The 13,757-nt window shown below is 40.2% G+C and overlaps 1 protein-coding gene across 1 annotated transcript; it reads right to left on the bottom strand.

Moving 5' to 3' along the window:
- Positions 1 to 1,278: 1,278 nt before the first annotated feature.
- Positions 1,279 to 11,554, bottom strand: Serbp1 (SERPINE1 mRNA binding protein 1). Its single transcript, XM_050130345.1, is given in 6 exon segments — positions 1,279 to 1,491; positions 6,060 to 6,179; positions 6,863 to 7,028; positions 7,031 to 7,089; positions 7,626 to 7,776; positions 11,119 to 11,554. Coding segments are annotated over 6 exon segments (999 nt in total). The 5' UTR covers positions 11,435 to 11,554; the 3' UTR covers positions 1,279 to 1,304.
- Between the last annotated feature and the right edge of the window lie 2,203 nt (positions 11,555 to 13,757).

Here is a 13,757-nt window from a genome sequence, read left to right as displayed (position 1 = left end):
AATTTCTACAGCCTTCTTTTTTTAATATTACAACTAGATTTCAATGGAAATAGCCAGAGCCTAGGTAAATCTTTTTTACATTAACATAGGTCATTTGTTATTTTAAATGGAAATTCCTACATTAATTTTTATTCTGCAATCAGGATTCCACCTATATTGATCTACTCATGACACTAGCGATTTTTTATCTGTAAGAAATGAAATAAAAAAATTCATTCTAACTTTAAAAAAATGGAAACTCTTATATTAATGGCATATATTGTCAATAGTTGTTAAACCAATAGATTTTAAGTTTTAAATTGTTTTACCTCTTTATAAGAATATATATGTGGTGGCGCACGCCTTTAATCCCAGCACTTGGGAGGCAGAGGCAGGCGGATCTCTGTGAGTTCGAGACCAGCCTGGTCTACAAGAGCTAGTTCCAGGACAGGCTCCAAAACCACAGAGAAACCCTGTCTCGAAAAAGCAAAAAAAAAAAAGAATATATATATTAAAGTAAAACAAAATGTATTTTCAAGACCTGACATTCAAGACAATTTCCTCATTTATATTTTTATGGAGTAAATATTAAAAACCATCCCTTCTCTAAACTTAGAAAACCAACTATTTAACCTCAATTTAATAGTGTCTCCCATATTGGCCCAGCCATTTTTATGTCTAGTAATCTAAAAAGTATTAAGAAACTGAGTGCCAGGGACTTAGCATGTTCCAAGTCCTGGGTTCAATCCCCAATGTCAAAAAGAAGTGAACAAGTCTTATTCAATCTTAGGCAGTCTTCCTAACATTTAATTGTACCTTAGAATGGCAGGATTTGATTTTCTGACACAGCCCAATTTATGACATGAATAAATAAATACATATACCAGAAGCCAGCAAAAGCTGCAAGAAATATTTGGTTAAATTCATATTCACATTAGCCACCATCAGCATTAGGTGACCTATTTGCATTAGGTCTCATGTTTCTTAGGTAAAAGAAACTCTAATCAGTCTTAAGACACCATTCCATAAAAAGGAAAATACTAACATTTTCTGAGTCCTGGTTATTTTTTTTTCTTTCTGAGCAAGTTACCTAGACTCAAGTAAGTCTAAAGCTTTAAAGTTATCTGTATTAGCTGGGCAGCGGTGGTGCATATATTTGGGAGACAGAGGCAGGAGATATCTTTGAGTGTGAGATCAGTCTGTTCTATGGAGCAAGCTTCAGGTCAGCTAGAGCTAACAGGGAAAAAAAAAAAACCTATCTTGGAAAAAAGTTATCTTCAAGAAAATGTAACAAAATTAGAATTCAAGTCACAATTTAAATGATTTTAACTCACCTCTTCACTTTTTGATTTATGCAGAACAAATCCCTTTTTCCTTTGTCCATCAGCACCTTCATTTGGTTTTCTGATATTAAATTCTACTTTTGCCCGGTCTTTATTTTGAATAGCTTTCCATTCATCCAATGTCATCTCTTTTGGACCCTCTTCCTTAACCTCTTCAACTTCATTCTCCCTGTGAAAAATACATTTAAATTTTATGTCTGATGACTGCTACTACTTTGTAGGAAAATATTTGGAGGACTGGAAATATGGATAAGAGGTTAAGATGTTAAGATGGCTAAGAGCACAGGCTACTCTTCCAGTCATATGCGTTTCAGTTCCAACACAGTAGCTCACAACTTTCTGTAACTCCAGTTCCAGGAGATCCGGAGACCTCTTCTCCATAGGCAACAGACAAGCAAATAGTACACATATATACATACAAGTAGACAAAACACCTATACACATTTTCTAAAAATTATATATTTCAAATTATAAGGAAATTGACCCTGACTGTTAGTACCCATTACAAAGACTATCAAGAGAATAGCAGGTTTTTGTATAACCCAGCAACATGCTTGTAGACCAAGCTGGCCTTGAACCCACATAGATCCCCATCTGCCTCTGCCTCCCGAGTGTTGGGATTAAAGGTGTTCTAAAGGTGTTCATGTGCCATTACCACCCAGCTACAACTTGCTTTCTAAAATGTCAATTTACCATGAAGTTGCCTTATCAACCCACAAGACACATTTGTTAACTATACTGTACCCTCTCATATAATTAATTTCATGGTCTACTTTCTAGTAACTGTGTAGGGTGCATACCTGTGTTCATGCATGCACGTGCACGCAAAGGTATGCTAAAGGTCAATATTGGTATTTTTCATGATCACTGTTTATTTTTTGAGACCACATCTTTCACTGAACCTGAAGCTCACCAACTGGCTAGGCTGGATGGCTCTAGAAAATCTTCCCATACCCACTGGGAGGATTAAGGTTGGCTTTTATTTGGGTGCTAGAGAATCTGAACTCAGGTCTAAAAGTTTTAAGCAGCAGATAACTTCCTGACTGAACCAATTGCATATTATTTTCATTTCATCTAAAAAGACCATTATCTGTTGCTCTTCTACTTTAGTAACTAGCACTCTAGCAAAGTATACATGACTGATTTCTACAAATCTGAAATGTAACTCCAACTCTCAAACCAACTTCTAACACATGGAGAGGAGACTGAAGTTTCACTAGTAATGGAGCTGTCCACAAAACAAAGTGATTTCAATATTTATATCAAAAGTTATTTCCCAAATCTTAACTATTTTAATTATCTTTTCCTCTTTCTACATAAAGCACAGACCTAGGAATCCATTATCTTATCCTAATTCCAAATGTCACTAAACAAATCATTTGCTATTTTGGGAACTCTGCTTCCTTCCAAAGATAGCAAGTGATTTATTTAGTTTAGTTAGCATCACTGCTAGAATATCTTTATGCAATTCTTTATATTTCGACAGTCTATCTTACATCTTCCTGAAACAAACTGACATTCAATCTTGACAGGATATTGGATATCACGTCTACCAAGTCACTTTTACAGATGACAGAACTCAAGCTCTGGAAAACTTTCCTAATGACTCGCCAGTTCTGACAGTCCATGACACATACCTATAAACACTACTTAAGTTTTGCTTCTTAAACTTATCCTGGCCAAGCGGTGGTGGCACACGTCTTTGATCCCAGCACTTGGGAGATAGAGGCAGATGGATCTCAGTTGAGTTCGAGGCTAGCCTGGTTTTCAAGGCAAGTACCAGGACAGCCAGGACTAAGAAACACTGTCTTGAAAACAAGGTAACCAAAAAAAAAAAAAAAACCTTATCCTGAAAATAAAAGATTACATTCTATTTCCCACTACTTTATAAGAATAAACTACTCTGAAGGGATGACTATCATCTTCATTAGAACAATTATCCCCAATTGTTCCTGGGTCCCAAGTAGAGGAATACTTTCTATAGCCTATGAATGCATCACTTCCTTCTGAGCAACATTTAGTCTTGAGGATCACATTAAAAACAACTCAAATACATTTAAAACAAAAAAAGATGTGCTTAGTTTTGTGAGTTACCATTAATCCACATTATGTTTACCCCTCCTCCTAATTAAAACACACACCCAAATTCTTAATTCAAACAAGCATCTAATCCCATTTACTTTTATATATTCCAATGATTGTTTTCCTTATTCCAACAAGCCCACAAAATACAATGCTTCCTCTCACCATTAACAGCTGTTCACCAAAACAGCACTTCACATTTTTTTTTTTGGAGGTAGCCTCAGAGGTCCCAATTAACAGCTAAAAAACTTGCACAGGGAGTGTGGTAGCAAGTACCTTTAATCCCAACACTAGAGAGTTAAGAAGATCTTGTGAACTAAAGCCAGCCTGGACTACGTAGTGAGTTCCTGGCCAGCACTACAATAGTGAGACCCTATCTCAAAACCCAACAGGACTGGAGAAATGATTCAGCAGTTAAGAGCACTCTTCCCAAAGACCCAGATTCAAACTTCAGCACCTACATACAAGTCTATCACTCACAACTCCAGATCGATAACTTTCTCTGGCCTCCGTAAGTACCACATGAATGCAGATAAACATCCATACACATAAAATTAAAAATAATAGTTTACACGGGGGGAATACTTGGGGGAATTGGTCCAGCCAAAGAACCCCTAAGAAAACAAAAGCAAAATCTGACTAATGGGATTAATAAAAGACATTCCTGTAACCCATTCATCAAGTGACTAATAGAGTGTATGTAACAAATGCAAACAGCCCAACAACAACAAAAAACATAACATACATTTTTAAAAAATGGGTAAATGAGGGTTGGCCAGCAGTTAGGAGGCAGAGGCAGGCTGTGTTCAAGACCAGCCTGCTCTACAAAGTGAGTTCTAGATCAACTAGGGCTGTTACACAAAGTAAATGGAGAGAATAAAAAAAAAAAGGAAACAGTTCAACATCAGTAATTATCAATGCTAAAACTGAATGAAAACCAAAGGGCTTAGAGTGTAACTCAGACGGTAGGGCATACCTAGTATGTATGAGGTACTGACGTAAGAGTCCTAGCAATGCAAACTGAACATGACTGAACACAAATATAATCCCTTTTCTTGGGAATAAGCATACAAAAGCAAAGCAATCCTCCATCATATATTAAAGGGCAGTTAGAGCTAAATAAGACCCTGACTAAAAAACTCCATCAAAATCACAATGAGATAATCTTACCCTAGTCACAAATGACTATTAACAAGAAATGCTGGTGAGGATGCAGAGAAAATACCCCCAGAAATATACATCAATTCAACCACAATGGAAATCAGAGACTCACAAAACAATAAAAACCTACATACAGATCCAACAATTTTGCCATTTGGCATATATTGTGCTAAGCTTAACTTTTCCAAGGTAGACATGAATAAACATTTATTCACTTCAGATCAAGTACATATAGTTAAGAAAATTATTCCACCTGCTTGGTGGACCAATGCGGTTCATTATTTACAAGAACATGAGTGTGTTGGTTGTTTACAGGAACAAGGAAAACCTATGAGCAATAACACCAACAGAAGTGCTTCCCCATCCCTTAGCAATCAGTAATGGCTTATACAGACTCAGAGAAAGTATAGGTCCTCAGACCACCTGGCAAGCCCCATAAGTTAAAGAAAAGCTGCCATGATTTCAAGACAGCAATGCTCGTCGTATCCAAACAGACTGAGTTCCACAACATACCCAAAAAATAAATAAATAAATAAATAAATAAATAAATAAAATCACTATGCCAAAAGTACATCCACACCCTGTTGTTTACTGTAGCATGAGTCCAGCAATTCCAGGGACTCCAACACCCTCTTCTGGCTTCTGTAGATACTGCACAAATGCGGTGCACTTAACACACATACAAGCAAATGGTTCACACACATGAAGTTTTTTTAAAAAGAATGTTAACAAGCTAAGCCATTCTTCTAATTGCTTTTCAGTTTGAACCTACTTTTTATAAAGTTGTTTTTCAACTTGCCTTGCTTTAGTATTTATAACTGAAAATGCTGAGATTATTTGAACTATGACTAAACACTACAAATACCTCTTATACCAACAATTTGGTTCTTTTTTTTTTTTTTTTTTTGAGACAGGTTTTCTCTGTGTGGCTTTGGCTATCCTAAAATTCAGTTTGTAGATCAGGCTGGCCTTGAACTCAGAAATCCAGCTGCCTCTCCCGTGCTGGAATTAAAAGGGAGTGCACCACCACACAGCTTGGTTCAGTTTTCCACACACCCTACCTATTCAGAATCTCAGAATAGTACATCTATCACTAGAATTATCCTTCCTAAAGTTCAAAGGCAAAGTACTTTGTTCCTTTTCCTTCATCCCTGGGTAACAACAGGTTATATATGTGATTAGGGCTTAAACATTTTACTTAAAATACATATATTCCTTAACCTTGCTAAGGTATATAAAAATGGTAAAACTACCAAACCAACACCAAGTCAGGCATGGTAGTACACACCTGTATTCCCAGGACTTAGAAAGTGAGACGAGAATACTGAGTTCTAGGCCAACCCTAAACTACACTGTAAGACAATGTCGCAAAGCAAGAAAGTCTCATGTCTGTGCTATCAAATAACTTCCACTAAATCAGTTACTTTATTGGTAAAAAGGCAGACAAGTTTCCATGTTGGCTGGAGCATTACATCCTCACACAAAACCACTTACTTATTTTCAGTGTCTGCCACTGGGTGCTCTTCACCTTCAGGTGTTTCCTCAGTCACATTTGATTGCTCCAAATCACTGCAATTATAAGATATTTGTTTCTGAATGTATTTGGGAGACTCTCTAAGGAAAGAAAGAAAAAGAAAGGCATCTAGGTCCATTTATATGTAGCCAAAAGTCCTTCATAGCAAAGTAAAACTCTTATATCCTTTATGCATTTCTACTAATTTTATTTTCAATCCATTTTACTCTCCAGTAGACCTCTAAGAAAACATTATTAAAGTTCACACATTCTTAAAAGGCTTTATTTGTCAAACACAAAAATGGACACCTGTAATTACACAACAAGTTCAGGGCTAGCCTGGACTATATAAGACCTATCTCAAAAACTCCAAAAACAAAAAAGGTTTAAGGCTTATCAAATTTTATAAGGAGAAAACTACAATAGCTGAAGTTCAAACTATTAAAGTCATAGTATCACAATACCCCCAACATTTTCATCACAGGGCTTCAGAAAAAGCTACATATATCCATGACAAAAATAAAGTTATTGATATGCTTAATTATCATAAATAAAATATGATAATTTAATTTTATTTAAATATAAACATCCCATAAGACATTATAAGGTTATAGCTTTGAGATAGATAGAACTTCAATGATCTCAGGAACAAAGCTTAAATATTAATAAGCCTCTAGTTAAGTTTTTATTTATTATTTAACTAATAAATTAAAATAAGAGTTAGAATTTTGGTTTATTATTTAAATCTAATTATTTAACTTAAAAAAAAAATAAGAATACCAACGTTAATTCATCTTTGACAGTTCCCCAGTTGTGAGATCCGCTACCTCCACGCTTGTCCTCATGCTTCAGGCCACTGTAATGCGAAAAAGAAGATCTATCACTTCCACTATGCCTATCAAATTCACGTTTGCCACGAGAATCAAATCCATCGCCTCGGCCCATTCCACATCCCCTCCTCGACCCCTTCCGAGACCACCTCGGCCTCGAATAGGCCTTTCAATAATCGGTCTACAAAACAAATTTAAAAATTTTATCTCTGATGTTTCCAGAAACAGAAAAAAATCCACTCCAATACTCAATACAGAATATGCTTACTGGTTCACAACCCAACAACTAAATGCATGGTGTAGAAAATTCAAGGTTTATTTCTAGTCATATAAGGGAAGAATTACAAACTTGCTATTTTTAAAGCATTGCTGCCAGTACACACTTTTTGGCTTACTGACTCACTGCATCAATCATACTTGTATTTACCAATAATCTTATCTAGCCTGCATAAGTGAATGACTGACAACAGCACTGTCCTTCTAAACTCAGTATCTAAACAGAGGACCGAAAATAAATTGGCCACTGATTCAATTAAAATATTTACTATTAAGAGCTCTAACTTAGAACATGTTATCCATAAATGTAAATGCAAAAACACATTCTCATTTCTCTGAAATATACCTAAGCAAATACCTGGCAATTATGCCCAATTTACACCTTTACATTAAGATCTAACTATAAGGGGACAAAGCAAGAAAAACTTGTTTAAGGCTTACCTATCAACTGAAAATTCACCTCCTTCACCCCTTTCTTCAAGGGGTTTTTCAAATCTTCTTTCCCGAGGTGGTCGCCTTTCTGGTCTCCTATCAATTATTTTCCCTTCACCCTGAAGTTGTTGATCAGGTCTTCTTCCAACTCGCCTTATTCCTTATGACAAATAACCAGCATAAGCAAATCATCTTAACAATACAAAAGTTTAGCCTAGACCATTAAGGCTGATGAGCATCAGCCACGTATAACAAACTGTTTCAGACATTCTCATTCAACAGTACACATCTCAAACTTTATCTACATGCCATAACTGACTTGGAAATCACTGGGCACCATCACACCTTACTTTCCAAAAAGTCAAAGTCTCCCATGACAAAATTTTAAACTTACAAATATTTCAGTCAAATTTTAAACTTACAAATATTTTTGGCTTTAGAGAATTCAAAGCTAATACCAGTATTCATTCATAAATAACCAAGCACTAAATATGCCCCCCAGAAAACAGGGAAATTCACTCTTATTTTTCTATATAATCTGAAGGGGGGGCAATAAAGAACTCTTGAGTCAGGAAAAAAAAACTCTAAAATAGCTATTTGAGGTGGATGTGGTGCCTACAATATTAACCCTAGGAAAGACTGGGACAATGCAGGTTTGCAAGTTCAAGGCCAATCTGAATCACAGAGGCCAAGCCCCAACTCCACCCCAAACAAGCAAATAGAGCTATTTAACCTGAAAAACTATTGCTTTCCTCATTAACAGTCAAAGTCCAAGTATGTATATACAAATCTCTATACATATTTCCAAGTCTAACATTAACACTATTACCTAACCATTAGGAAATACTTCATAATTAGTATGGACAGAAAGCCTTTTTCTAGGTCTGCTTTCAAGTATGTTTTCAAAGCATCTTCACAAATCACACAAAGGTCCTCATTTAGCATTTTGAAGGGTGCGACTGTCCAGAATGTTAGTAACATGCAAAGCCACAGTCACAGTACCCACCTGCAAAAAAAGAAAATGAACTCATGGCACTAAGTGACATTTAGGAAGGCATAACTAATTTTTCTGCCTCCATTTTTTTCTGATAACGTAGGAGACTAACAAAAAGAACCAATATGAATTGAATTATTGATAGTATTAAGAACAAGTTGATCGTTAAATATATGCCTACCATTTCAGGTATGCTCAAACCATATTACCAAACCATAGGTTTTGACAGTCTAAAAACAGCACAAAAATTGTTTTTGTAAAATATTAAGTTATGTGACTTAAAGAAAATGGAACACCATCAGGATATACCAATTTGTTCAGATATCTAACTAGCCGTGCAGTTAATATTTAAAGCTCTGTAAATTCTTATGACAAGCCCTAAATGTGGACCTTATACCAAGACATTTACATAAATTTCATCAGAGGTACAGTGTGTTAGGGTGGAGCTATGGAACTCAGTCCTTGTAATGATAACCAAGCTAAACACACCCAAGGAACAATGGCTTGGTTCCCCACCCAATATTCAATGAGGCCTCATAATCAGAAAAACTTATTAAACTCATTATGGAAGTGTTGCTCATTGAGAGCTACTTTAGCCTAGTGTGCAAAACGCTGGATTCTACCAATATCACCTCAAAAAGTAAATTCATCTAATGACATTTTTAAGGCATGCAAGCTTCTTTTGATGTACTTACCATATATATATATATATATATCTTAAGTGTTAACTGTGGTACAATCCAGTTTTTTTTTAATCCAAAAACCTGATCTACACTTAACTCTAAAGTTCTTCAGATAGACAAAAACTAAAAAATTTATGTAAGGAAACCATAACATTCCAACACTGTGTTATTGAGACCCGGGACAAACCATGGATTAACAATTCTTTCTTTCTTAGAAGTACCAATTACCATCCAATACACAGAACTGACATTCTTACTCGAAGTTTCCCCTTATATGTAACTTTGTTTCAAGTAACTCTAGCTTTAGAGTGATCTAAGAGTTGAGTTGAGGACCAAGGAAGCACAGCTTTTCCCCCAGCATGGGCAAGGTCTTGAGTTCTACCTCCAATATCACCCCCCCCCCCAAAAAAAAAACCCTTCTGAAATACTAAGGAAAAATGTCGATCAGTAAGGTGGAAGTTTTCCGAAGGAATTAAATAATGACAAACTATCCTGCCAATAAATACAAATTCCCCTAAACGTATGACTTACAATCTTAGTTTCCAGGTAAGATCATATGTTGGATTCGTGGTGAAAACTGAGTAATTTAAATTAAGATTAATGCGCTGAACATTTTAATGAGCGAGCACATCAACCTGGTGTGTTTCAAGGAGGTAAACAGTTTAAAATACACCAGCCAGTGTTCCTTAACACAAGAATTAAATACCTTAAATTGTGTGATGTCAGAAGCTTAACCGGCTGAGTACTTTCCCCACGTGATGTTCTTCTAACACTCCAGCTATTCTGCCTTTCCAAATCTATCATTTTTAAGCACAAGAAGTCTTTCTTTGATTCAATCAACTAGGTACTGGATGTTTACTCCACGCATTAAAAAAAGACCCCTGCCCAAAAAGATACTTTAATTTAAAACCTAAACAATTCCCTTCATGAGCACGTGGCAGTTAAGGGGCAACGTTGCCACATAATGGCAACTTCAAAGATTCACAGCTTAAATTGTATACCTACCTGCTACTGATTTTGTACTTTTTCTTGACTCTTAATTGCTTTGCCTTTTCACCCACAATGAGCCAGTATTGGGGAAGAATACTAAAATCAAAACCACTACAAAACTTTCAGCGCCCTGCAAGAGTCTACTAACCGCCAATGAAGACCTGACCACGCTTCACGCACGTGCGGTGGAAAAGCTGCAGACTCCAAAGAGCTCTGCTGCCGGGACGTGACAGGCTGGGCACTCGGAAAAGCTCTAGGACCAGGGGGCTCAAGGGAGTTGGAAGAAGGGATCGCTACACGAGAACGGTTCTGCTAGTGACCGGTCTTCCTTCAAAACTCCCTCTAAAACGCGTGGGGCCAAACTCCTCTCCTTCCCACCAGGTCCACTCACGCCAGCAAGTCACACTAAGTTTGGCACGCGAGCGCCAGGGTGCAACCAAAAAGCACACGTGCGACCCAACACTCCACTCGAACACTGCCCCCAAACTGAGACGACGGGCCCCGGCCCGTCCACGAGGGTCCGCGCCATTGTGGCACAAGATGGCTGGGCAGGAGCCCAGAGCGGGCAGCGGCACCCAGGGGCACGCCGAGCAGGAAGCGTGCCCGGCAGAGGCAGGAGGCGAGCGCCCGGGCCGAATCGGCGGGAACGCCCGGGCCGCCCTCCCGGAGCACGCTCAGTCGGCCCGAGGCGGGAAGACTCCCGCCGCGGCCGCGGGCGGCGTGGGCTCCGCGGTCCCCTTCAGTGCACACGCCGCGGCGGCGCACGCCCCCGTCCCGCCCGCCAGCCCGCCCGCCAGCCCGGCGCTCTCCCACCGGGTGCCTCGCCCGGCTTTACCTTCTTTCTTAAGCGCCACCGGCGGCTGCGTCTCCTCCTTTTTGTCGGCCACGCCGCCGACGATGGCGGGCAGCGGGTTCTTGCGGTCTTTCTGGGACTCTTTCCGCAACTGTTTGCCCGCCGCGTTAGAGTTGGTCTGGGCCGCGGCCTGAGCCGCGCTCTTGGCCCCGGGGCCCCCAACGCCGCCCCCGCCGGCTTCTTTTTTCTTGTTCTCTGCTGCCTTCAGTACCTCGAAAGGGTCCGATTCGTCGTCAAATAGCTGGTCGAATCGGTTGGTGACCACGCAGCCGAAGCCTTCCTGTAGGTGCCCAGGCATGATGGTGGCTCGGCGGCGCGTTCCTCCACGGATTGCAGCGGACCGCGCCAAGCCAAAAGCGCCTGCTTCAGCTCTTCCCACAAGATGGCCGGGCCGAGAGAGGGGGGCCGCCTTCTCTTCCGGCGACAGGCACACATCCGGGAGCGGCCTGCGCCGCACAGCACTATGGGGCACGTAGGCCACAGCCTAGCATCCTCAGGCGACTATCCACTGCTGGACCACAACTCCCAGCGTGCACCGCGCAGCAATTCTTCGCGCGCGCCTGAGAGGCGGGATCTCAGGGAGAGAGTGCAGCGTGCTCGCTGAAGGTGGAGGAGCGTGTGATGGGCGGAGTTCTGCCACCTGCTCTTGTCACCCTAAAACTCTCGGTCTTTAGCGACCCCTGAGAACAGGGAAACGTGAGGGCGCCTTCTGCTCACGAAAGTGTTCTCTGTCTTTGGTTTCACCCACTCCGTCTCCGGCCGAGGACTTTCTCCACCTTTCTGAGAGGGTCAAGGTGACTCCCAGACCTAGTAACTGGAGCCTCAAAAACTTCCGGCGGGGAGGGGGGGGTGAGGTGCCACACTAACCACCCGTAGGTTTGCAGTTTGCCGCCGCTCGACTGCACATCCCTGGCGGTTAGTTTTCTGGAGCTATCCTCCACCCTTCGTAGCGAATCGAGGCAGTTCGGTTTAATGTACAACGGAATTCCGGGCTTGCCTTCACCGAGCCGTAAATTTGGGTGGCAGAACTAATCAAAAAGATGAGTTGAACTATCTAGGTTGCGCGCCTTTTCCGTTCGTTGCGACCATGCTTTAAGAGCTGTTAACGCCCGACTGCAGCACTGGACGCCCGGCAAGCCTCCAAAGGCGGTGTTTGGAAACGCTTTCTAGATTCAGTCTGATTAACTGATCTGTCAGTATCTGGCTATCCAAGACTTAAGAGAAAGTGCTGTTAGTAAAACGTGCTCAAGAGCCAGGAGCTGGTGGCGCACGCCTTTAATCCCAGCACTCTCGAGGCGGAGGTAGGCAAATCTGAGTTCGAGGTCAGTCTGGCCTACAGAGCAAGTTCGGGAAAGCACTGCGGTTCACACAGCGAAACCCTTTCTTGAAGGTCCCTTCGCCCACCCCCACCCCCCCGCTCAAAAGATGTGCACAAATAGAATTATTGTAAACTACACTGAGTATTATGTGTGAAGGGAGGAAAATTAATTTAATACTTAATTTAGTAACGGCTTGAAAACACTGATATTAGTTTGGAGCCTTTAAAAACATAGTTTGTAAATTCTTTTCATTGACACAAAGTTTAATAGAAAATGTATCTCTCAAGTATCAGGTACTAGGAATACTTTATCCTCACATCTTTTCAGGTCAATAATTGTCCCCTTTTCACAAGTAGTAAAATCATGTGATATGATTTACCAAGTTCACACTTATGTTAAGTGCTAGTGGCAGTCTTCTTTGAGATTGTTGACATCAGCCTCTGTCCTGATAGAAGTGAAGACAAGTGTTGAAATTCTGATAACTAAACAGATTTAAACAACATGCTTGAAGATAATAATTTCTGAGCATATTTTAAATCAATACCTCGAGGAAATTAGAACACAGAGTTCTAGTACAGGAATCAGCAGCATGCCTCTTGCTTTTCTTAAGCTTCAATGTTTATTTCCCCATTGCTTCATTCCCCCACCCACACACCCACACCTTCCCTCTCTCCCACAGCCTGTGACTCTTACCAATACTAAACCAGCAGATCTTAGCCATACTTTTAGTAACAGGTCCCAGGCCTAAGCACAACTCCATGATAACAATACCATTCAGGCTTAGAATTCAACGTAGACAGTGCCACCTGCCAAAACCAAAACAAATGCCCAATCCATCAAGGCCCATATAGTTCTGGGAAAGTCTCAAAATGTAGTAACCTTGCGTTTTAGCGTCTGTAGTTCCACTTCTGGCCAACTGTTCTAATTAACTGAACTATGTCAACCAAGCACATGGTTTTTGTCCTTAAAGGCTCACTTTGAGAAAAACTCAGGGCTCCACTGGGATCCTGAACACCCAATGCCATTGCCAGATGGCTAATAAATACATTCTATTGACTTAACCCATGTTCTATCAGTCTTCTCTGGTCAATACCCCACAACACTCTCTCCACCCTTAGAAAATAGCTCAAGTACACTTTCAAGATCACACTTTAACAAATGCTTTCTCTTCAACAAGGATAGTAACTAACTGTAGTTGTAAGGCATCTCGAGAAACTCTGACCTTTTTCTCACCACTGCCACAGTTACAGTAACTAAAGCAACATTGTACTAAGTGCCTAATGCACTTTATATATGGGAATC

Source organism: Alexandromys fortis, unplaced genomic scaffold (assembly GCF_014885135.2).
Source record: "Alexandromys fortis isolate MF-2015 unplaced genomic scaffold, M_Fortis_MF-2015_v1.1 scaffold_338, whole genome shotgun sequence".
Taxonomy (NCBI): domain Eukaryota; kingdom Metazoa; phylum Chordata; class Mammalia; order Rodentia; family Cricetidae; genus Alexandromys; species Alexandromys fortis.
The sequence above is the reverse complement of the archived record's forward strand: the minus strand, read 5'-3'. Positions and strand labels throughout refer to the sequence as shown.